Genomic DNA, 24,656 nt, shown 5'->3' on the forward strand with positions numbered 1-24,656 from the left:
ATGTTCCCTCGGTGGAGGTTCACCCCTGTGAAGGATTTTCTACATGCATGTTGTAAATGTAAAGTATTTCCTTTTTTCCACAGATGTCTAGAACAGCAGGGAAGCGGAGCAGCGATGGTCTGACCTCCATAGTCACCTGAACTCATTTCTGCGGATGTGACGTAATAATGGAGTTACACAGAAAATGTTTTGATAAAAAACTAACCGTAAAAATGTCCCATTAACCACGAAAAGCTCGTTTCCGGCGTGTCACACCACAGACCTCCACCAGGGGCGCTGTCGCCAGTTCTTCCCGCGGTGTCTAAATAAGGAAATGACGTCAGAGTGCACGGTTTTGGATGAGCTCCTGAAATGGAAGCGTGAGTCCCGGGGTGAGGGCAGCCGGCCTGGGGGAGACGACAGCGACCACGCCGCAAACGCTCGTGGAAGCGGACCGGGACGTGGACTGAAGGTCAGACTGGAGGGAGGTTCGGGCTTGACCCGGCTGACCCACATTATTCAGATGAAATGAATGACGGTTCTGCTGTCACTTCGGACGGTTCCAAAACCAACTTCTTCAAGTTCTTTCTGAGGCGGTAAACGCGTGATAGCGCGAGCGCGCCGAGGCTATTAACAGGGACCACGCGCACGCGCTCGTGTGTTCCACGTGCGAACCGGTGGATTCATGTTTTAATGCGATCAGACGGAGCTGCAGCCCAGAGAACCAACCGGAAGTGGTTTCAGTGCCGCATCCGAGAAGAGTGGAGGACGTTCAGTGAACAGAAATGAACGTGTGTGTGTGGGGGGGGGGGGGGGGGGGGGGTACTGCATGTGTAACTCACACAACACACAATACTTTGTGTACCTGCACGTGCGTGTTCGTATGTGCATTATATCATAACGTACAAACACAACATACAGTTTACACACACAACCAAACTAACCACCAGTTGTAATCGACTCCTACACGCACATCTTTAACGGGACACACTGATGGCCTGACACACACACACACACATTTACACACACGTGAAGGGGGGTTGTGAGACCCTCAAAGGTCTCCAGATCAGTTTTCTGACCGGTGGCTGTGAACTTGGTGAATAATATCTAAAAAACGCCACATTTTCCACGTTCTGGAACAGATGTGGCCTTTAACTCCGATGTGGAGGAGGAAACCGTAGACATGTTTGTTCCAAGCACTCATTCCTTTACCTGTTTTGAAGTTTTCCAGAACTCGCGGCTCCCTCTGATCCGGGTCCTTCTCCAGACCCGGAGAGACGCGAGCTTCACGCTGAAAACCTTAAAAAAGGATGAGTGTTAAAAACACTTTTCTTTTCTTCACAATCTATTGTGGGTCTATTTAGTCTCCAGAGGACGGTGACCCCAGAAAACTGGTCCTTTAGAGACAGCTGTGGATCAGCTGTGGTCATGTGACCTAAGGTCACATGACCTTAGGTCACATGACCTCCAGTCACAGCCGTCAGAGAATGACTCTGATCTGTGCAAAAGCTGCGTTTGTGAAATGGAAGAAGGAAAGTGAATCTGTCTGTCAGCATCTGGGAAATGCCCTACAGCAGTGTTTTTCAACCTTTTTTGAGCCACGGCACACTTTAACCCTGCCAAAAATCCTGCGGCACACCAGCATCCAAAGAAAAAAAAAGCAGAAATTCATGATCTTTATTGATCAAGCCCCCCCCCCCCCCCCCCCCACGCCCCCCGCAATCTAACGTGCATTTTTGTGATAGTTGTGGTGGAAAAAGCAGGAAGTTGGGCCTTTAGATAATTAAATAAATAAAATTTAATTGTATAATCTTTTATATTCCTCACTATTCAGTGTTTTATCAGGGCCTGTTTGGATGAACACAGAGCTGATTTCCTGGAGATGGGAAATGTTTTTAGATCAGTGAATGAGGACAATTTCCCACGGCGCACTTGACCATCTCTCACGGCACACTAGTGTGCCGCGGCACACTGGTTGAAAAACACTGATCTAGAGGATCAGCAAATGCTCCTGAATGTCTTCCTAATGCTTGTCCATGTCTTAGAGGTGCTTCTTTCAGGAATGTCGGGGTGTTTATTACTGAAGGATTCTTCCAGAACATGGATGGAGATTCTTTCCGGTCCACGTCTGTTGACTGTCCTGTGACCCACTTTGGGTTTCTTGGGTCGCTGCAGGATGGGGGACAAAGCAGAGGATGAAACCAGCTTCTACTCCAACGCTGAGGGCTACTGGAGGGACGTCCCCCCCACGGTGGACGGCATGCTGGGGGGCTACGGCAGCATCTCCAGCATTGACATCAACGGATCAAAGGCTTTCCTCAACAAATTCCTTGGTGTAAGATGTCAAAATAAGATGGTTTAGACGGTTGATTGGGGGCCCACTGACCCCCCCGTGGGGTAGATCTCAGTCCGGCCTCTGGTTGGAGCACTCACAGGTCAGTCAAAGGTCACATTTCAGTCCTGGACTTTCAAATTCCTGAACACCATTGGATTCCAAAGTGAAGGCTTTTCCAAACCTGTTTGGTTTGATGGAAAATGATTGACAGGTGACTTAACAGACCAAAAGGTTGAACTTTCAGCACCAAAGCGGTTTTTTGGCTGAAAATATCAATAACAATGGCTGGAAGGAAACATATGGCACCTCATTGGACCTGAACAGGAATTTGAATTGCATGATGATGTTTTAAAGCAACACTGAACAGGACGACTTCAGCGTTTAAACCTCCAGTTTTCCTTCTTCGTGATGAACCGGCGTTACAGCAGACATGCAGTCTGACATCCACAGCTCAGCATAGAAACATGACAGCAATCATCGCTGATCACACGTTTGATTTATTACTGACCTTTCTCAGAACCGGAGGTCACCGATCAAAAACACTGAAGCTGAAAAAACGACGTCCAGTTCAAAGTTTAGAAGAGACCGAAGGGTGGGCGGGGCCTGAAAAGGGGAGTTTTAATGTTGGACCATGTTCCAGAGGTGGGGGGGTTGGCTGAACCCTGCCCCACGGTGACCAGGTGCTTAAACCTAAACACTGAGCTTCATCTGTGATGGCAGTGCAGCCATGATGTGATGTGAACAAAAAAGTCTCAGTTTGGGTTCACTAGAGGTCACCTGAGGCCGGTAACTTCAAGACTTCAGGTCCACCATCTCACCCAGTCCTGCTTTACACTTTAGTTTTATCCATTGCTTTTGTTCTAATCCGGATCGGTCCAAAGAGGCCGGATGTTTGCTGGAACAGATCCAGGCGTCCGTGTCCGGCGATCTGCTGACATCAGCCACAAAAATGTGTTTAAATATAAGAAGTAGAGCTGAAAAGAGGATTAGTGTTTACGTTTGACCACTTCCTCTAGAAGCTCAGATGTTGGACGAGGTCCGCCTCTGCAAACTTCTGATTGGCCACACCCACCAGGAAACCAGCAACAGGGAGGGGGGGGGACTAACAGCAGGACAGCAGCCTAGAGATTTTCTCAAATTCAATCCTAATACGTTGTTAAACCGTTTCTAAATGAGATCTATTGGTCTTTGAACATTCCATCTGGATTGAGGTACAGCAGGTTTATGAGACTCGAAGGTAAAACCGACCAATCACAGCATCAACACACACGTGATGTCATCAATGTCCATCATTCCAGTCCAATGTGTGGACAGACTTTGAATAAAGTCATGTGACCATCCAGTGTCTAGAATGTTCTAAGAATGTTCCCTTTGGATTCTTTGGATGTGGAAAAACAACAGTGGTGAACTTTAGCAAACTAACATGTGAATGGATTTGACATTCATTCTAGTTTATATGTTGGTTTGGACACAGATTTCATTAACTTGATGATCTGGAAGAAATCCAAGAATCTGGAAAACTGTTCAGTAGCAGGAATTTCTGTCTGGAAGTTTGGATGAAGAGGATCTGGATCCACTTTAGGGCAGAGGATCGGATCCACTTTAGGACAGAGGATCTGGATCCACTCTAGGTCAGAGGATCTGGATCCACTCTAGGTCAGAGGATCTGGATCCACTTTAGGACAGAGGATCTGGATCCACTTTAGGACAGAGGATCTGGATCCACTTTAGGACAGAGGATCTGGATCCACTCTAGGTCAGAGGATCTGGATCCACTCTAGGTCAGAGGATCTGGATCCACTCTAGGTCAGAGGATCTGGATCCACTTTAGGTCAGAGGATCTGGATCCACTCTAGGTCAGAGGATCTGGATCCACTCTAGGTCAGAGGATCTGGATCCACTCTAGGTCAGAGGATCTGGATCCACTCTAGGTCAGAGGATCTGGATCCACTCTAGGTCAGAGGATCTGGATCCACTCTAGGTCAGAGGATCTGGATCCACTCTAGGTCAGAGGATCTGGATCCACTTTAGGACAGAGGATCTGGATCCACTTTAGGACAGAGGATCTGGATCCACTCTAGGTCAGAGGATCTGGATCCACTCTAGGTCAGAGGATCTGGATCCACTCTAGGTCAGAGGATCTGGATCCACTCTAGGTCAGAGGATCTGGATCCACTCTAGGTCAGAGGATCTGGATCCACTCTAGGTCAGAGGATCTGGATCCACTCTAGGTCAGAGGATCTGGATCCACTTTAGGGCAGAGGATCTGGATCCACTTTAGGGCAGAGGATCTGGATCCACTTTAGGACAGAGGATCTGGATCCACTTTAGGACAGAGGATCTGGATCCACTCTAGGTCAGAGGATCTGGATCCACTCTAGGTCAGAGGATCTGGATCCACTTTAGGACAGAGGATCTGGATCCACTTTAGGACAGAGGATCTGGATCCACTCTAGGTCAGAGGATCTGGATCCACTCTAGGTCAGAGGATCTGGATCCACTCTAGGTCAGAGGATCTGGATCCACTTTAGGACAGAGGATCTGGATCCACTTTAGGACAGAGGATCTGGATCCACTCTAGGTCAGAGGATCTGGATCCACTCTAGGTCAGAGGATCTGGATCCACTCTAGGTCAGAGGATCTGGATCCACTCTAGGTCAGAGGATCTGGATCCACTCTAGGTCAGAGGATCTGGATCCACTTTAGGTCAGAGGATCTGGATCCACTCTAGGTCAGAGGATCTGGATCCACTTTAGGGCAGAGGATCTGGATCCACTTTAGGACAGAGGATCTGGATCCACTTTAGGACAGAGGATCTGGATCCACTCTAGGTCAGAGGATCTGGATCCACTCTAGGTCAGAGGATCTGGATCCACTCTAGGTCAGAGGATCTGGATCCACTTTAGGTCAGAGGATCTGGATCCACTCTAGGTCAGAGGATCTGGATCCACTCTAGGTCAGAGGATCTGGATCCACTCTAGGTCAGAGGATCTGGATCCACTTTAGGACAGAGGATCCAGATCCAGTCGGATCGTTCTAAAGCAGGGGTGTCAGAAATGCTGCCTCATCTGCTGCTGATTACCTGGATCAGGTGTGTTTAGCCAATAAGGAGCTTCAATGGCGGTTGGTGAGAGAACATGCAGGACAGCGGCCTAAGAATGGAACCATTACAGTCCTACTGGCTCATCCATGTCCTCCTTTGTTCTCTGGTGGAGTCATGGTGGAACAGAGAGGGACCGTTCCCAAACGGTCCCCCCCCCCCCAGTTAGGATCCTGTCCAAAGTCTCTTGGTATTCTGAGACATTCCAGGCCCACCAGAGAACCTCCCACCATAGCATGTCTCTGTGTTCCCCATGAGGGGTCCTGCTCTCTGCTGGAACATTTGATCGTGTCCAGTCTTCTTTGGTCATTGAGGTGACATTGATTTAGATCAGGGGGGTCCAACTCATTTTCACTGGGGGCTACATCAGCATAGTGTCTGTCCTCAAAGGGCCAGATGTAACTTATACATGTAACTAAATGTAATAAAAATAAATGTAACTACTCCTTAATGAATATTATCTCATTATTTATTTATTATAACTTTTTAAAGTGACCATTACATAGAAACATATGTTTGCTTGTTACTTTAGCATAAATCCTTTTACATTTGATTCTGTCAGGTTAGCTTATATGGACAGAGTTTAAGTCCTAATGTTCAGTTGACAAATCCAATATTTCAATTCCAATTCCCCTTAGATATGAATAAATACACAGCAAATTGTATCTTTTATTTTAAGAAATTAAAAACTTTGATGCTCTCGCAGGCCACACAAAATGACATGGAGGGCCACATTTGGCCCCCGGGCCTTGAGTTTGACACATGTGCTTTAGAATGTCCAGCGGTCAGACAGACTTTGAAATGACTTGGTGCTCTGCAGGAGGGAGAGGGGAAGACCGGCTGCAGCTGTGCTCTGGACTGTGGAGCGGGAATCGGCAGGATCACCAAGCGGTTGTTGCTTCCTCTCTTCAGTACGGTGGACCTGGTGGACGTCACCCAGGAGTTCCTGGACAAAGCCAAGCACTATCTGGGCACGGAGGGCCGAAGAGTGGAGAACTATTTCTGCTGTGGCCTGCAGGACTTTGAACCCATGAGTGGACGCTATGACATCATCTGGATCCAGTGGGTTATTGGTAAGCAGCAGCCAGAACCTAGATTCTGACTTTCAGCAGAAATATCAGTCGATTGAAGCTTTTTTATTTTAACATTAAAGAAAAACGAACAAGCATTCTTGTTTTTACAGCCATGAACGTCACATCTAGATGCTGCTATGAAGAAAACAAACATGAATCCATTGTTCTAATCAAATGGGAACTATTAACAGATTCAGAACCTTTAGGCTACGTTCACACCGCAGGCTGAAACCACCCAATTCCCATTTTTTCACCCCTATGCGACCTGCATCTGATCTTTTCACGACAGTCTGAACGACACAGATCCCATCTTTTCAGGCCACTGGGGTATGTGGTCCTGAATCCGATACGTATCCCATCTTTTGAAATGCGACCTCCGTCTGACCGGCCAGGCCACATGAATCCGACCCGTACGTCATCGATACGCTACAAACGTCATCATTCTGCGTTGAAGTAGGCGGGAACCAGAACATGAACAACAACCCAAAACCCTGCTATCCTCCTTTTAAAATGAGAAGATTGTAATTATTCTGGCTCCTCTGTGAAAATAAATGTATTAAAGTTGACAACACTGTTGTTGACATCCATGTTAGCGTTAGCTACTTCCACAAACCAGTGACGTCGTTCACCGTTGAGGACTCTTCTGCACATGCGGGTCAACTCTGGGTCATTTCACACTGGAGATCACAAAAGTTCAAAATGTGAACGGCCTTGCAAAAACAAGCGGAATTTTTCAACAAATCAGAATTGAGCATTGAGCCCTGCAGTGTGAACGTAACCTTAGACTTGAATGGCTAGGCTTGAAATGAACATGCAGCCCCGTCAATGAATCTATAGTTTCCAGAAGTCAAACATAAAGACTAAACGTCCTGAAGTGGTGAGCCGTGGTTCTTCTTTTCTGGTTCTGCTCGTTTCTACAGGGATCCTCCACAGAAAGGATTTAGTTTTTTGATAAGATTGTTGGCTGAACCTTCTTCAGCCGGTCCTGCAGTACCGACCATCCAACGCTCTCTCCCCTCTTCATCAGGTCACCTGACCGACAGCCACCTGGTGCAGTTCCTGCGCCGCTGCCAGAAGGGCCTGAGACCCAACGGCCTGATCGTCATCAAAGACAACGTGTCCTTCGAGGGCGTGGTCCCAGACGAGGTGGACAGCAGTGTGTGCCGGGACTTGGAAATAGTCCGCAGTCTAGTTCACAGAGCCGGCCTTCAGATCGTCCACGAAGAGCAGCAAATGAACTTCCCCCAGGAGATCTACCAGGTGCACACCCTGGCTCTCAGATAGACGGAGACGGCTTTTCTCTGCCAACAACGTGCCTGATGAGCGCCTGCTGCAGCCGTACCAGGAAAAAAGCTGCAGGCGTCTCTACAGAACCTGAGGACACGACGTCCTGCAGTAGAACCATCGACACGTCCTGCTCTACTGTTGGGACTGACAGCCAAAGGATGCGTTCACAGACATTCAGGACACGTGCATGCTGGGAGTTGCAGGAATGACTCTGTGGACGCTCTTTCACACTTTGAATGTTCCTCCTCTGGTTCTTCTGGTAGAGCAGACCTCTTCCTGTCACTCCAGCTTTGTTACTCACATTAAAGCCAATAGAGGCTCAGCAGAGACTTTCAGTGGTTACCTTGGCAACACTTTTACAGACATATATTGAGTCAAAAACAGTTGTAACCGATCCGGTACGCGTGGTCAGCAGCATCGCTCACCGTTTCCATTCCTAATGCGTTTCTGCTAACATCAGTGTCAGACTCTACATCCGTGGAGGAAAAGGTTTGAAAAAACTCAGAAATAAAACGGTAAATACTGGATTATAGGTGAGTCAGGACCCCATTCCAACATGTGACATGAAAACCGGCGGACAGCAGCTCGTTTAGCGGCGTGACCGTACTCGACTTCCCGAGGTCTCAGACGTGTGACGGACGTCAGAATCCAGTTTAGTGGATCGTTTGTGCTCAGATGCATCAACAACCAGCAGATGTCGCTGTTTCCAACATGAGCCGAGACGCCACCCCAGGGTCAAAGATGGTCAGAGCTTCACGAAGCAGCAATTTGGCCGTCACTACCGGACCGTCCTGATGATCGTCTGCAAGGATCATTGGAAACAAGACGAACTGAAGTAAAACTCCACCCCTCTGCCCATTGTAACCCTTGTTCTATCCTAGGCACTTTAACATTGGGAGGTGGGTCATCTAGACCCACTAGACAGTGCTCTGAACCTTTTTTCTTCAATGATTTGTGATCTTCACTGGTGTCCATGGATTACATGAAATCTTTCCACCTTTGTCCACCTTTGTCATGGTAGGGGGAACACGTCAATGGAGGGGGGGGGGGGGGGGGGGGGATAGGATAGAACAAGGGTTACTAAAATCAATACTGGTTATTTATCCATTTTCAAATAGTGAGTAATGGTCCGGAGTCCAAGACAAAGAACTTTATTTTGTGTTTTTAGAGAAGTGAAGGGAAATGTCTTCAAATCAAGACCAAGTCTCGCTCTGCAGTCGGCTCGTCTTTTCCATGGCTGCTAGCATCTGCGCAGCCGCGTCTGCAGACACGCCTCCTTCCTGCTGGAACACCTCTTTCAGAGAGTCGCACACGCTGGCTGGCATCTGTTTGGCATTTCTGCAGACAGCAAAGGGTATTTAGGGGGGTTATGAGAGCGGGCGGGGCAGCCCTGGTCACTGCCATTGTCCAGCTGGCCCCAGTCCTGTACTGAGAACTAACAGAGGCTTTGACAGGTCTGGGGGGGGGGGGGGTCATCACTGCATCAGGAAAGGAAACAGGAAGCAGTGACCTAGAAGACCCGCCCATGCAGGGCGGCAGCCAATAGGAACACGGAAGAGAGCATCATGGCTGCTCTCGGGAGAACCATGTTCAGGATGAAAGTGGTAAGAAATCCCTGTTTTTTCCAGATCACTGATGTGTGGGCGTCGGCTCTGACATCCCATCTGGATTTGAACAGAGCTGTCTGACTTCCTGGTTGAATCTTTTCCCAAACGGAAAGCGAGCGGCTTTCATGCTGGAACTCACCCGGCGATGTAGAAGCAGGCTTTTCTCCTGGAGATCAGCTCCCACAGCAGCGCGGCGTTCTCCCTGACGCGGCGCTGGACGTACACCTTTTCCTCCTGAAAGCCGGTGAGAAGCGTCATGTCTGACCTCGGGCCTAGAATGTTCCGGTTGTGTCGGAAACCTCCTGCCACCCACCTGGTCTCGTGAGAAAGCCGTGAAGAGAGTCAGCCCTCCAGCTTCCACCATGAGCTCCCACTCAGACCGGAAGAGGAAGTCTTTGGACTCTGAACGGCAGCCGAAGAACAGGACGTTGGCTGGAGGACGGGGGGGTCAGATGGGGGGGGGGGGTCAGAGCGAGCGGCAGACCATCACAAACGCAGCGTGTCAGACGTCTCACCGGTTCTGCCCTCACAAAGACGCTCCTGCAGAGCCGCCCTGAACGGCGCCACCCCTGTTCCAGGCCCCACCATGATGACGGGGGTGTCTGCGTCTGCCGGGAAGGTCAAACTCCCCCCCTTCACCCACAGGGGGACGCACACCTCCCCTACAGGAGCGGGACGAGGGAGGAGGTGAGTGAAAGACTGAAGGACCAAACACAGTTCTTCTCATCCACAGACGAGGCTTCAGGTCACAAAACACCTTTTTCAGGGTCCAGAGAGGCCAACCAGGAGGAACACAGTCCTCGTCTTGGTTTCTGGAGCTTGGTTTGGAATCTCACCACAGCCACCAGGATCTGGAGCCTGTGAGGATGAGCCTGTGGAGACAGAACGGCTGCAGGGTCCTGGTGCCGGTCTCACGGGACGGGTCCAGAGTGGTTCCAGAACACTGACCTACCTTGAGTGAGGAGGCGATGGAGAAGGAGCGAGGCTGGATCTCTGGGAACAGATCCAGCAGGTAGTCCACTTTGAGTTCTGCCGTAGTTTGGGGGAAATCTGCCAAAACCTGCAGAAGAGAAAAGATGATTATTCACCGTCTGCCACAACCTCCCAGTTCTGGATCCGGTTTCTGAACCTTCTGCTGTGAAACGTCAGAACCTTCAAACAAATACCGACCCGATCAGAACCAAGTTTCCGTTTGAGGCTAATCTTTAGAATCAAATCCTTTATTTCTGTCAGTTGATGGAGGATCCTAACTCTGACTGAAGGACACAGAGATGACTTCTGCATGCTGATTGGATCTTTTGAGTCATGTGATCAATGAACTGAAAATGATCTGTCATGTCAGGACTTCAGGGTCAGAAGTGAAATAATTCATGAGGACAGAAGTCCCCCTCAGTTAAAGACAGAAAGTCCACAAAGCTCACTGAAATGTTCCAAAGTAACGATAAATTAAATAATCCAAATCAGCCATTACTATGGAGTTGTTGATTAACAGAAATATTTTAAAAAACAAACTAATGAAATAGGGCTGGACTAAAATGATGGGACCTCCATAAAAGACTGAACTACAGCTGTCTGTTCACGTTTGGATTCATGACTAAACCTGACAGACGGTCCCCGTCACATGAAAAGGTCGTAAAGAGCAACAGAGGTCAACATTCCAGCTCAACATGAAGATCAGGAAATGACCTCCAGTGCCGTTCGGCGGGGTCGGCTGCAGTAGGAGTTCAGCTCGTCCTGACCTGCTGCAGAGCTGAACTCAACCAGCTTGTCTCTCTCCAGCTCGTCTGTGGCGAACGTAGCCAGCAGCTCAAAGAACGAGCGCCGGGGCACGGCGGCGATGTCCAGGTAGCTCTCCACCAGGTGCTGCACGGAGCAGGGCCGAGGAAGTCTGGCTGGAACTGAGAAGAAAGCATCACGTGGTTAGTGTGCATTCACGGAGCGGCGTTTCAGCCTGCTTCCTGTTGGGACGCGGCGCCAGCGCAGCCCGAACGCATCACAGACGCACCGCGGACGCATCCTGAATGCACCGCGGACACTGCCTGAACGCACCGGCCTGAACGCACCGCGGACGCAGCCTGAACACGGCGCGAACGCACCGCGGACGCAGCCTGAACGCACCGCGGACGCAGCGCGGACGCAGCCTGAACGCACCGCGGACGCAGCCTGAACGCACCGCGGACGCAGCCTGAACGCACCGGCCTGAACGCATCCTGAACGCACCGCGGACGCAGCCTGAACGCACCGCGGACACTGCCTGAACGCACCGCGGACGCAGCCGGGACGCAGCCTGAACGCACCGCGGACGCAGCCTGAACGCACCGCGGACACTGCCTGAACGCACCGCGGACACTGCCTGAACGCACCGCGGACACTGCCTGAACGCAGCCCGAACGCAGCGCGGACGCAGCCCGAACGCACCAGCCTGAACGCACCACGGACGCAGCCTGAACGCACCACGGACGCTGCCTGAACGCACCAGCCTGAACGCAGCGCGGACGCAGCCTGAACGCACCGCGGACACTGACTGAACGCACCGCAGACGCAGCCTGAACGCACCGCAGACGCAGCCTGAACGCACCGCAGACGCAGCCTGAACGCACCAGCCTGAACGCATCCTGAACGCACCGCGGACGCAGCCTGAACGCACCGCGGACGCAGCGAGGACGCAGCCTGAACGCATCAGCCTGAACGCACCGCGGACACTGCCTGAACGCACCGCGGACACTGCCTGAACGCACCGCGGACACTGCCTGAACGCACCGCGGACACTGCCTGAACGCACCGCGGACACTGCCTGAACGCACCGCGGACACTGCCTGAACGCACCGCGGACACTGCCTGAACGCACCGCGGACACTGCCTGAACGCAGCCCGAACGCAGCGCGGACGCAGCCAGAACGCAGCGCGGACGCAGCCCGAACGCAGCGCGGACGCAGCCCGAACGCACCAGCCTGAACGCACCACGGACGCAGCCTGAACGCACCAGCCTGAACGCATCCTGAACGCACCGCGGACGCAGCCTGAACGCACCGCGGACGCAGCGAGGACGCAGCCTGAACGCATCAGCCTGAACGCACCGCGGACACTGCCTGAACGCACCGCGGACACTGCCTGAACGCACCGCGGACACTGCCTGAACGCACCGCGGACACTGCCTGAACGCACCGCGGACACTGCCTGAACGCACCGCGGACACTGCCTGAACGCAGCCCGAACGCAGCGCGGACGCAGCCCGAACGCACCAGCCTGAACGCACCACGGACGCAGCCTGAACGCAGCGCGGACGCAGCCTGAACGCAGCGCGGACGCAGCCTGAACGCACCGCGGACGCAGCCTGAACGCAGCGCGGACGCAGCCCGAATGCAGCGCGGACGCAGCCTGAACGCACCACGGACACTGCCCGAACGCAGCCTGAACGCACCACGGACACTGCCTGAACGCACCACGGACACTGCCTGAACGCACCACGGACACTGCCCGGAAGCACCACGGAAGCAGCCTGAACGCACCACGGACACTGCCTGAACGCACCGCGGACACTGCCTGAACGCACCAGCCTGAACGCACCGCGGACACTGCCTGAACGCACCAGCCTGAACGCACCGCGGACACTGCCTGAACGCACCGCGGACACTGCCTGAACGCACCAGCCTGAACGCACCGCGGACACTGCCTGAACGCACCAGCCTGAACGCACCACGGACACTGCCTGAACGCACCGCGGACACTGCCTGAACGCACCAGCCTGAACGCACCGCGGACACTGCCTGAACGCACCAGCCTGAACGCACCGCGGACACTGCCTGAACGCACCAGCCTGAACGCACCGCGGACACTGCCTGAACGCACCGCGGACGCTGCCTGAACGCACCAGCCTGAACGCACCACGGACACTGCCTGAACGCACCGCGGACACTGCCTGAACGCACCAGCCTGAACGCACCGCGGACGCAGCCCGAACGCACCAGCCTGAACGCACCGCGGACGCAGCCTGAACGCAGCGAGGACGCAGCCTGAACGCATCAGCCTGAACGCACCGCGGACACTGCCTGAACGCACCGCGGACACTGCCTGAACGCACCGCGGACACTGCCTGAACGCACCGCGGACACTGCCTGAACGCACCGCGGACACTGCCTGAACGCAGCCCGAACGCAGCGCGGACGCAGCCCGAACGCACCAGCCTGAACGCACCACGGACGCAGCCTGAACGCACCACGGACGCTGCCTGAACGCAGCCCGAACGCAGCGCGGACGCAGCCTGAACGCACCAGCCTGAACGCAGCGCGGACGCAGCCTGAACGCACCGCGGACGCAGCCTGAACGCAGCGCGGACGCAGCCCGAATGCAGCGCGGACGCAGCCTGAACGCACCACGGACACTGCCTGAACGCACCACGGACACTGCCCGGAAGCACCACGGAAGCAGCCTGAACGCACCACGGACACTGCCTGAACGCACCACGGACACTGCCCGGAAGCACCACGGAAGCAGCCTGAACGCACCACGGACACTGCCTGAACGCACCGCGGACACTGCCTGAACGCACCGCGGACACTGCCTGAACGCACCAGCCTGAACGCACCGCGGACACTGCCTGAACGCACCAGCCTGAACGCACCGCGGACACTGCCTGAACGCACCGCGGACGCTGCCTGAACGCACCAGCCTGAACGCACCACGGACACTGCCTGAACGCACCACGGACACTGCCCGGAAGCACCACGGAAGCAGCCTGAACGCACCACGGACACTGCCTGAACGCACCGCGGACACTGCCTGAACGCACCAGCCTGAACGCACCGCGGACACTGCCTGAACGCACCAGCCTGAACGCACCGCGGACACTGCCTGAACGCACCGCGGACGCTGCCTGAACGCACCAGCCTGAACGCACCACGGACACTGCCTGAACGCACCACGGACACTGCCCGGAAGCACCACGGAAGCAGCCTGAACGCACCACGGACACTGCCTGAACGCACCGCGGACACTGCCTGAACGCACCAGCCTGAACGCACCGCGGACACTGCCTGAACGCACCAGCCTGAACGCACCGCGGACACTGCCTGAACGCACCGCGGACGCTGCCTGAACGCACCAGCCTGAACGCACCACGGACACTGCCTGAACGCACCGCGGACACTGCCTGAACGCACCACGGACACTGCCTGAACGCACCACGGACACTGCCTGAACGCACCGCGGACACTGCCTGAACGCACCAGCCTGAACGCACCGCGGACACTGCCTGAACGCACCGCGGACGCAGCCCGAACGCACCAGCCTGAACGCACCACGGACGCAGACCGTTCCTGGACTCTACTACCCCGCTGGGGCAGTTTAAAGGGAAAGAAGACCGTGGGGGCAGGAGTCACTGGTTTAAATGGAGGGAAGAAGAGACTGAGGGGTGTCTGGGCCCGTCACAGGGTTCTGTTCGGCCCAGCCAGGAACACGGGGATACCTGGAGAGTTGCTGGTTGGTTCTAGAAGGAAAGTGGCGTCTGGATCCAACCCGAGCAGCAGACAGAACTGCTGCACGTCCTCCGCGGCGTTACGAGGACGCATCATCACCACGTCTCCAGCAGCAAACCTGTGGGGCAGAAACAGCCCAGACCGTTGGAGGCCAAGGTGAAGACGTTCCCATGGCAACCCAGAACACCGCTGACCTCATGCTGGAACCGGTGACGTCAAACTCAATGTGCCTCACGTCCTGGAAGTGGCTCGGCTCCGTCACTCTCCTGTTGAAAACCATCCGGGCACGAAAGGGACCCGCCTCCCCCTCAGAGACCCTTAGTCTCTCATCGCCGCTCTCTCTCTCGCCCACCAGGAAGTGGAATGTGAACGTGGGAGGAAGTCTGCACAGAGGACAGCATTAGGCGGCCACAGACCCAGACGTTTTCATCCGTGGATCTTACCGCTCATCCTCTCTTAACGGGGTCACACTGGTCAAGGACGGGTAAAGGGCCAGAACCGACCCCCAAAAGGACGCGAGCCAGGGGTCCACGACGGCGTCCGGCCTGATTCAAACAACACACACAGCCCCGCCCCCAGGGTCAACCACAGAACATGGACGGAGGATTGGGTCTGAGCGAGGAGCCTGGTGCAAGACCCCGCCCTCAAATGTGCCAAGATATGAGTGGGCCCCCCCCATAATTAGAAAGACACGCCCCTAACTAGAAAGACACGCCCCTAATGATGAACAGCACTGAGCCAGAATGAAACCAACAAAGGATGATGGTTTGTGTCAAGTTCCTGCTGTCTGTGTTTTCAGAACCCAGACCAGCAGAACCAAAGCCTCCGTGAGCTCCGCCCCTTTTCCCGTCCAGACGCTTACCCCACGTCGTGCTGATCATCGCCAAGCCCAACAGGCATCAGCATGTTGGCGCCGAGCTGCAGAAGACGCTTATGAAGCTTCTTTGCCACAAAGTTGAACCTGCAACACAGACGGAAACGCCGTCAACGCTCCGCCTCTTCCACAGAAACGGGTCGAACGCCTTCAGCGATGGGACCCACTTGGGATAGGAGGAATCCCCCAGACCCAGCACGGCACAGTCCAGCCGGCTCAGAGAGCCCCCGGGTAAAGACTTCCTGAAGAGAAACCTCCAGAAGTTCTGGGAAGAGAGATCCAAGCAGAGAAACCATCAGGGGTTCAAAGGTCGCCTCAGAACCACAGAATCTGTGTTCTAGATCAGTTCACAAAAGAGAGACTGAAGTGAAATGAATATTTGATATTTCTACACTTTCCCTTCAAACCAGCCTCACAGGTTCACTCCCAGGGGGTCTGGGGGTTCTGGGGGGTCTGAAATTGGGGTCAGATACCAAAGTGGTGCCGATGATCCTCATCAAAGTCGTGGACTGAAACAGAAACGGCTTCAGAACCGCCTCAGGATGGCAGAAAACCACATCCACTGAGGATCTGGGGGGTTCTGGGGGGGCGTGGACCTGGGGGAGCAGCTGGTTTTCCAGGAAGGAAAGGCCAAACTCTTCCTTCAGTCTCTCATTTGTGGATCCATTTCCTCTCTGAAAGCTGGCTTTGTTCTGTGACTGACAGCAGGAGACTCCGCCCTCTTACCTTCATGTTGTCCGGAGGCTCTCCCTGTCCGGCGGTGGAGCAGACAAACACCACCAGAGACTCTGCAATCAGGTCGGCCTGTTGGAGGAACAGAAACTGCAGAGGAATCCAGGCTAACGGAGGGAAGCAGAGCAGCAGGGATGGACCGGATCTGCTGAGCATCCAGTCCAAAACCAGTCTGTTTCTCTCCACATAAATCCAGACAGCCTCCCAAATTCAACTTAGTCATCCTCACCAACAGAACCTTCAGAACCCCAATCCCACACATCACAATCCTCTGAAAAAGTCCTGCTGGAACCGTGAGGCCCAACTGGACTGACGGTTCCAGCAACCGCAGCAAACTCACCACGGCGTAGCTGTCCAGAGCCATCACCCGGACCGGCAGCCGCCTCCTCTGCGCCTGCCGGCCGATCCTCTGGGCCGCATCCTGGGCCGTGCCGGTCTGGCTCCCGTACAGAACCAGCAGGGACGGGATGGACATGGTGCCTAGAGGGAAACGTAAAGAACAGACCAGAACCTGACAGAACTCCTCTGTCCGTGGGTCCTGCACGTGCACGGACCCACGTGCACGGACCCAAAAGTCCTCCTCAGATGAACTGAAAACAACTGATCCAACATTTCCAGCCATGAGCGGATTTCCTCTTAGAGCGACTCCGTAAAAATGTTCAGATTTTATTATTTACTCATAAATGTTTGTTCAGTTTAACGCTGAGCTTTAGGGCCCAAAGCGCCGGACACGCCCACACGGACACGCCCACACGGACGGACACGGACAGACACGCCCCCATACGCCATGGGGTTCAGCGTCTTGCCCAAAGACACACGGACAGGGCAGAACTCAACCTCGATCTTGTGATCAGTGGTCGACCGCTCCACCTCTGAGCCGCGGCTGCTGCCACAGTTTGAATCCCTCATAAACTGAAAGGCTTTTTCAGAACTAAACAGACTTTTGTTCAAATAAACGGACATTTCTTGAGTTGAATTGAAGAAAACTCAGAAAAATTCTTTCCTTCTACGAACGTGGATCCGATCCACGATGAGTTCTGAAAAAATCCACTTTGTGGACCGAACTTGGACGTGGTTCCGTCTTTCACCGTCTCACTAGAATCCCACAGAACCGGTCAGGTTCACTAAACGTCAGTCTGTGAAGAAGACGGAACCAGAACTTCTGCTGGTTTCTGCCAGAGTATTGGTCGGGTTCTGCTTCATCACTGAAGAGGAACTGGACCCACGTGGGTCTGAAGGCAGAACAGATCTGTAACAAACCTGGAGTTCAGTAACCAGGATGATTACACCATCTTACATCCCATAATGCATTGCAGACAGACTAGAGGCAGTTCTAGTGTCTAATTCTTCCTATCAAACACATTCCCGTGCAGCAGAACACTGCAGATGTAGTTCACATAGATCAGCACCACACACAGACAGGACTCCTTCATCTCGCGGCTGCGTTACAGACACAAACAGGAACGTCACGTGGTTATTTACGTATCTCTGACTGAAACTGCCCCGAACACCAGGTTGGACACCAAACTACTGACCTTCTACCGCTTCGGATCCCGAGTCCACATCCAGCTTCCGGCCTTTCTTCTTGGCGTTAATTGGCGGGAGTCTGGTTTCCAGTTCTGCTCACTACCGCCACCTACTGAAGTGGAGGTCCACCAGGATCCGCTTCAGACCACAGACGGTGAATCTGTCCATGCTGCAGTCAGACAGATGGGGGGCTTTCTAGGAGGGGTCCTCTGTCCTCCTGTCTGTCTTCCAGCCAATCACAGCTCAGCTTTTCCGGACCTCAACGCCCACCCTGAGCTCAACGTCAACAAAAGTGATGGTGGTGACCTTCTCCCCCAGACACAGACGGCCCCCGCCATCCGCCATGGAGGTGAAGGAGCACAGGAACCTGGGAGCCATCTTTGACCCTCTGAGGTTCTCCTCCAACGCCAAGGCCGTTCTAACAAGGTGCCTGAGAAGACCCAGAGGAAATGGTAAAAACAATCTCATGAAAGCAAATCAAATCAATCCCAGATGCATTAAACTGTTGCAGTGTCGCATTTAGTGCAGGTGGCTGTGGTACGGAGGTAAGCCGGTTGAAGTTGGACTGATAAATGGTTTAAACCTGTGGTTATAGGTTAGTGTCAGAGTTTGACAGCAGTGTGAATGTGTTGATGGCGTCAGCTGTTGGTCAGCGGTTGATCAGCTGTTGGTCAGCGGCTGATCAGCTGTTGATCAGCTGTTGGTCAGCGGCTGATCAGCTGTTGATCAGCTGTTGATCAGCGGCTGATCAGCTGTTGATCAGCTGTTGGTCAGCGGCTGATCAGCTGTTGATCAGCGGTTGATCAGCTGTTGGTCAGCGGTTGATCAGCTGTTGGTCAGCGGCTGATCAGCTGTTGGTCAGCGGTTGATCAGCGGTTGATCAGCTGTTGATCAGCTGTTGGTCAGCGGTTGATCAGCTGTTGGTCAGCGGCTGATCAGCTGTTGGTCAGCGGTTGATCAGCGGTTGATCAGCTGTTGATCAGCTGTTGGTCAGCTGTTGATCAGCTGTTGGTCAGCGGCTGATCAGCTGTTGGTCAGCTCATATCTTATCCTACATCCCATAATACACTGCACTAAAAGCTGTGCTGCTGTGTTTAGTGGTTCAGGTCTTGGTGGCTTCACCACATCGTAGAGTTCCCTTGTCTGGGACCATCAGAACATCGTCATGATTTTATGATCCATGTTTTCGACTAATAGAATAATAATAACACATGATGAGTTAGAGAGGATTCATCAGATCCTAACTGTATTTAATGACCCTTGAATGGTCAAAACTCACCGCTTTATTTGACATTTACAAACATGGAGGCAAATCGATGTCCTTCATGAAAAAGCAAAAGAGTTTTTCTAAACTGTTGAGAGAATAATAAAATACTTAATTATACATATTTGAAACAAAGAGAAGGTAAAAGTGTCCAAGAAAATGGAATATTTTTTTATCTTTCTGTCATTTGAAATGCAAATCCTTCTTCCTGCTATCTAATGTTCTACTTTGGTATTTAGGAACATTTGTTCACACAGGAATATCCTCATTGTTTCAACAGCTTTCTCTGTTTTCTAATCTGTCTTTGCAGACTTGATCAGCTACAGAAGGCGTCAGATGCCTTTACACAGGAAGTTGATCCAAAAGTGGATCGACCGACTATTGAAGAGTTCTCCGTTTCTGGAAACGTTTGCACTAAAACATTTTTGACCCTTGTGTTATCTTAGATGACCCCCCCCCCCCCCCTTCCATTGACGTGTTCTCCCTACCATGACAAAGGTGGATAAAGGTGGAAAGATTTCATGTAATCCATGGACACCAGTGAAGATCACAAATCATTGAAGAAAAAAGGTTCAGAGCACTGTCTAGTGGGTCTAGATGACCCACCTCCCAACGTTAAAGTGCCTAGGATAGAACAAGGGATACATCCCACAAACTGAATGAAAATAGAAATGTTTGATTCTCATTATTCCAGCCTCAGAGAAATATTTTCAAAGAGCATTTGTGTCGACATTAGTGAACAAATGCGTGGTGTGACGTAGACGACGTGTGCGACGCTACACAAGAATGTGATCACATGACCTAACGACCAGAGTAAACCGCTTCACTGTTCCTACAGAAAGCCGGTTTCCCACGTTGACGTTCGGTCTCTGCAGTTCAGCAGCGCCGCAGACGTCGACACTGAAGGAAGTCAGACAGTGCAGATGTGTTGGTGAGAGGAGGATGTGTCAAGTCCTTAAACTGGATCAGTTTGCTGAATCAAAGAGCTCTCAGCAAAGAAAACCTGTCTTTCGGACTCGGCCGGGACTTAGACCCCCCCCCCCCACACACACACACACACACATAGAGTCATGGTTTTAGTTTTTATGATGGTTAACCTTCCCAGCTGAAAACGGAGCAAAAAAAGGAAACTGTGTCAGTGTTTCAGATACAACATGCTGCAGTACAGACAGACCACAGACCCTCAGACCAAACGCTTTCAGCAGAACAGAAAGTGCAGAGGTAGAGCGGGCCACCACTGATTAGAAGATCACAGGTTTGATTCCCGCCCATGTGTCAGAGTGTCCTTGGGGAAGCCCCCAAACCGATTTGCTCCTGGTGGAAGGTTGGCGCCAGCGTTTAGCAGCGGAGCCGCCATCAGCGTGGGGGTGGGGGGTGAATGTGACTGTATAGCACTTTGGGGTTTCTAGGAAGGTAGTGAAGTACTTTACTACGCTTTTACTTCTCACCTAGCAGGCAGAAATCTTGCTCCTAGCAATGTAAAAAGAGAGTTATGGAGCTTTTTTAGCAAATCTACACGAACAGACTTTGTTTGAAATACCAGACAGACGTGAAAACAAAGTCAAAGGCACAAATCTTTGGTGGAGGTCCCCTCAGACAAGCCGCTCTTCAACCAGGAAATTACATCATTCACTTTGTGATCAATATACAATAACATTTAAAATACAAGATTTTTAAAATAATGTTCAAATACAAACAGTACAAGACGCAGATGTGGGGAAAAAACGTATAAAGAGAGGATTCCTCCTGGTAGTATCCTTATACGACAGCAGCTTTAAGGTCATGCATACAGGAGCCGTTGAGGGTCAAAGGGCAGCAGGAGCTGCTTTAGGTGTGGTAGAGGCGAATCCGCTGGGATATGTTGCTGCGGCACAGAGGACAGTTCTGCACAGCATCGCTGCAGACCTGACAGCAGCACACGTGACCGCACGGCAGGAAGATGACCTTAGACTGCAGAGAACAGACACAAAGCAGTGTGAGGCGCCTCAGACGCACAACCATGACAATAATCTGCACACTAAACCGCATTCCAGACTGACTCCTCTTGGGCGTTCAGTCCCTCTAAAAACACTATCAGCTGATGACATCATGGAGCAGATCAATACTTTGGTTTGGTTCTTGGTTTTTGTGGAAATCTGGCTTACCCCGGTCTCCATGCAGACCACGCACTCCGAACTCCCTGGGCCCTCCAACAGAGGTGGGCCAGAGGGGGTGACGGGGGTCCCTGGGCTGCACGGTGGGCTTGGGGTCTGCATGGCTGAGCTGCTTTGTGGGACAGGTGGGGATGGTGGGGGCGGAGCTGAGGGCCCCGCCTCGTTGCTGTCGTCCTTTCGGGCAGGCTTACCAGCTCCTGCAGGGGCAGCAGAAGGTCAGCCAGGAGGCAACATTTTAGAATGAAGTCAAACATCTTGAGTTCTGCTACTCTACATGTTATCGTGGAAGACCAAGAGAACTGAGAAGGGATTTGAACAAAAGCAAGGAAAGACAGGCTGTCCTGATCTAGATCCTGTTTCTCTACCACATAACACGCCAGCGGAGCCGTTTATGTCAGAGCGAGCAGACGGGGGTGAGGGACTAGTTAGATCTTCATCCTAACCTGCAGTTGAACAAGTGGATAAATACAGAGTTTAGGAACCAGCTTGGCTCGAATGACCTTTGCCCTTTTAGGGCCCAACAAGGTGAGCTATCATCCTTTGTCCTGCTGTCCAACAGATATACAGATTTTCAAACTATTTTACTGTAGTACAATACAAAGATAAGGCATTGGACTGGAGGAACAGTGGTTTGCACTCTCGCCTGATAGCAATGAAGCCATGGTTCAAATCCCAGCTGGAACCTTTCTGTCTAGACTGAGCATGTTCTCCCTGTGCATTCTCCAAGAACTGCAGGTTCTTCCACAGTCCAAACACATCTAAATTACCCCTAGGTATGGATAGATGGATGGATGGATGGATGGATGGATGGATGGATGGATGGATGGATGGATGGATGGATGGATGGATGTGTGGATGGATGGATGGATGTGTGGATGTGTGGATGGATGGATGGATGGATGGATGTGTGGATGGATGGATGGATGTGTGGATGGATGGATGGATGGATGGATGGATGGATAGATGGATGGATGGATGGATAGATGGATGGATGGATGGATGGATGTGTGGATGGATGGATGGATGGATGGATGTGTGGATGGATGGATGGATGGATGGATGTGTGGATGGATGGATGGATGTGTGGATGGATGGATGGATGGATAGATGGATGGATGGATGGATGGATGTGTGGATGGATGGATGGATGGATGGATGTGTGGATGGATGGATGGATGTGTGGATGGATGGATGGATGGATGGATGGATAGATGGATGGATGGATGGATGGATGGATGTGTGGATGGATGGATGGATGTGTGGATGGATGGATGGATGTGTGGATGGATGGATGGATGGATGGATGGATAGATGGATGGATGGATGTGTGGATGGATGGATGGATGGATGGATGAATGGATGTGTGGATGGATGGATGGATGGATGAATGGATGTGTGGATGGATGGATGGATGTGTGGATGGATGGATGGATGGATGAATGGATGTGTGGATGGATGGATGGATGGATGGATGGATGAGATGAATGGATGGATGGATGGATGCGTGGATGGATGGATGGATGGATGAATGGATGTGTGGATGGATGGATGTGTGGATGGATGGATGGATGTGTGGATGGATGGATGGATGTGTGGATGGATGGATGGATGGATGAATGGATGTGTGGATGGATGGATGGATGGATGTGTGGATGGATGGATGGATGGATGAATGGATGTGTGGATGGATGGATGGATGTGTGGATGGATGGATGGATGAATGGATGTGTGGATGGATGGATGGATGTGTGGATGGATGGATGGATGAATGGATGTGTGGATGGATGGATGGATGCGTGGATGGATGGATGTGTGGATGGATGGATGGATGGATGAATGGATGGATGGATGAATGGATGTGTGGATGGATGGATGGATGGATGGATGAGATGAATGGATGTGTGGATGGATGGATGGATGTGTGGATGGATGGATGGATGGATGAGATGAATGGATGGATGGATGGATGGATGGATGAATGGATGGATGGATGAATGGATGTGTGGATGGATGGATGGATGTGTGGATGGATGCGTGGATGGATGGATGTGTGGATGGATGGATGGATGTGTGGATGGATGGATGGATGTGTGGATGGATGGATGGATGGATGAGATGAATGGATGGATGGATGGATGGATGGATGAATGGATGGATGGATGAATGGATGTGTGGATGGATGGATGGATGTGTGGATGGATGCGTGGATGGATGGATGTGTGGATGGATGGATGGTTGGATGGATGGACTTGTTTTACTGCGGTTTGCTGATGCACACATGACAAACACGGCTGTCAAAAGTGATTCCAGGAAGACGTGACTGAATCTGGACATTCAGAGCCGTCGTCTGTCTCTGGTCTCTGGAGCGTTTGTCTCTACTGCAGACTGTCTTTGTGGGACGTCTTCCTTCTTTGTGCTTTATGCTTGTAGAACAGGAGAAGTCCCTGTGGATTCATGAATTTACCTGTGAGTGAAATCAAGCGTACCTGTAGGCTGGTGACCCAGAGCCCAGGTCAGAAGAGCTTTTTGAATTCCTGTTTCATTGATCCCCAACTACAAAACAAACATGTCAATCAAGCTTTCAGTTGATCAAAGTTTTTACTGAAGAAAATGTAGTTAATTCACGGTCCAGCTTTTTGTCTGAGTGTCAGTATTAACATGGAACCGGACTGATGGCTGTTTGTCAGAAATGTTCTGACACTGACCTTCTTCAGGTCAGAGGCCTTCATGTTCCTCAGCGCCTCAGCGGTCAGCCGGTGATGGGCCACAATAGGTAGATAGTGCTGAGCCGACAGTCTGCACAGCAAGTGGACCAACTCTCTCTCCACCCCTGCTTCCTGCACGGAAAGCTCGGGTTTAGAACCATCAACCGAGGTGGTCCCATTCTCCCAGCAGCTTCCACTGTACCTGCATGCGAAGGGACAGCGGCTTGGCATCCAGCAGCCTCTGGTACTGGATCATCCAATAGTTCTGCTGGTTGGACTCGGACTTCAGCTCCATCTCCACCTGGAGACCACAAATCAGTTCTCACATGAATACAAACAGGAAGTGGAGAACGGCAGACCAGGTGAATTTTCTTTTCATCTACTGATCTATTGTCAAGTCCTTCCCGCTGCTCTTTAATCGATGATGATAGCCGTTTAGCCAGAATCCAAAAACCTGTGTTGTTTTCAAGACATAGTTTCTGCAGAGCGGCAGGAGCTCATTAGAAACTCACCTCTGAGTTGTGGGCGGGACCATCGATTACATGC

The 24,656-nt window shown here is 52.0% G+C and overlaps 3 protein-coding genes across 5 annotated transcripts in view; 1 reads left to right on the plus strand and 2 right to left on the minus strand.

Annotated features, from left to right (window-relative positions):
- ntmt1 (N-terminal Xaa-Pro-Lys N-methyltransferase 1) overlaps positions 1–8,103 on the plus strand; it is a 34,859-nt gene extending 26,756 nt beyond the window's left edge. Inside the window, exons 3-7 of the mRNA XM_023960817.1 lie at positions 84–161; positions 261–451; positions 2,155–2,314; positions 6,235–6,487; positions 7,515–8,103. Coding sequence (XP_023816585.1) covers positions 2,156–2,314; positions 6,235–6,487; positions 7,515–7,771 — 669 coding nt within the window. The 5' untranslated portion in view covers positions 84–161; positions 261–451; position 2,155 and the 3' untranslated portion in view covers positions 7,772–8,103. The remainder of the gene's footprint in view (positions 1–83; positions 162–260; positions 452–2,154; positions 2,315–6,234; positions 6,488–7,514) is intronic.
- Positions 8,104–8,909: 806 nt separating this feature from the next.
- Positions 8,910–18,124, minus strand: ndor1 (NADPH dependent diflavin oxidoreductase 1). Of its 2 annotated transcripts, XM_023960798.1 has the most exons (15): positions 17,997–18,124; positions 16,802–16,941; positions 16,456–16,533; positions 15,897–15,994; positions 15,718–15,816; positions 15,299–15,400; positions 15,050–15,238; positions 14,846–14,973; positions 11,068–11,279; positions 10,334–10,441; positions 10,139–10,253; positions 9,897–10,043; positions 9,695–9,813; positions 9,521–9,615; positions 8,910–9,112 (listed from the first exon to the last, which is right to left on the minus strand). In XM_023960798.1, exons 2-15 carry the CDS (start codon positions 16,934–16,936, stop codon positions 8,968–8,970), a joined length of 1,770 nt encoding a protein of 589 aa, XP_023816566.1. In that variant the 5' UTR covers positions 16,937–16,941; positions 17,997–18,124; the 3' UTR covers positions 8,910–8,967. The 2 variants fall into 2 exon arrangements, with proteins under 2 accessions (XP_023816566.1, XP_023816565.1); XM_023960797.1 differs by lacking the exon at positions 17,997–18,124 and having other exon boundaries at positions 16,802–17,990.
- Positions 18,125–20,320: 2,196 nt separating this feature from the next.
- lrsam1 (leucine rich repeat and sterile alpha motif containing 1) overlaps positions 20,321–24,656 on the minus strand; it is a 32,233-nt gene continuing 27,897 nt past the window's right edge. For both annotated transcript variants that reach the window (XM_023960677.1, XM_023960676.1), the window contains 5 exons: positions 24,313–24,411; positions 24,111–24,242; positions 23,892–23,958; positions 21,397–21,602; positions 20,321–21,202 (listed from right to left, as the gene is read on the minus strand). In XM_023960677.1, coding sequence (XP_023816445.1) covers positions 21,080–21,202; positions 21,397–21,602; positions 23,892–23,958; positions 24,111–24,242; positions 24,313–24,411 — 627 coding nt within the window. In that variant the 3' untranslated portion in view covers positions 20,321–21,079. The remainder of the gene's footprint in view (positions 21,203–21,396; positions 21,603–23,891; positions 23,959–24,110; positions 24,243–24,312; positions 24,412–24,656) is intronic.

Source organism: Oryzias latipes, chromosome 12 (assembly GCF_002234675.1).
Source record: "Oryzias latipes chromosome 12, ASM223467v1".
NCBI lineage: Eukaryota > Metazoa > Chordata > Actinopteri > Beloniformes > Adrianichthyidae > Oryzias > Oryzias latipes.

Excerpts from the sequence above, each read along its gene's own strand:
- ndor1 (XM_023960797.1), bottom strand. The coding sequence starts at position 17,083 with ATGGCTGGAAATGTTGGATCAGTTGTTTTCAGTTCATCTGAGGAGGAC. Across the intron at positions 15,995-16,455 it reads AGCCTCCGGACAACATGAAG|AACTTCTGGAGGTTTCTCTT; the intron begins GTAAGAGGGCGG and ends CTCTCTTCCCAG. Across the intron at positions 15,239-15,298 it reads CCGTTAAGAGAGGATGAGCG|ACTTCCTCCCACGTTCACAT; the intron begins GTAAGATCCACG and ends TCCTCTGTGCAG.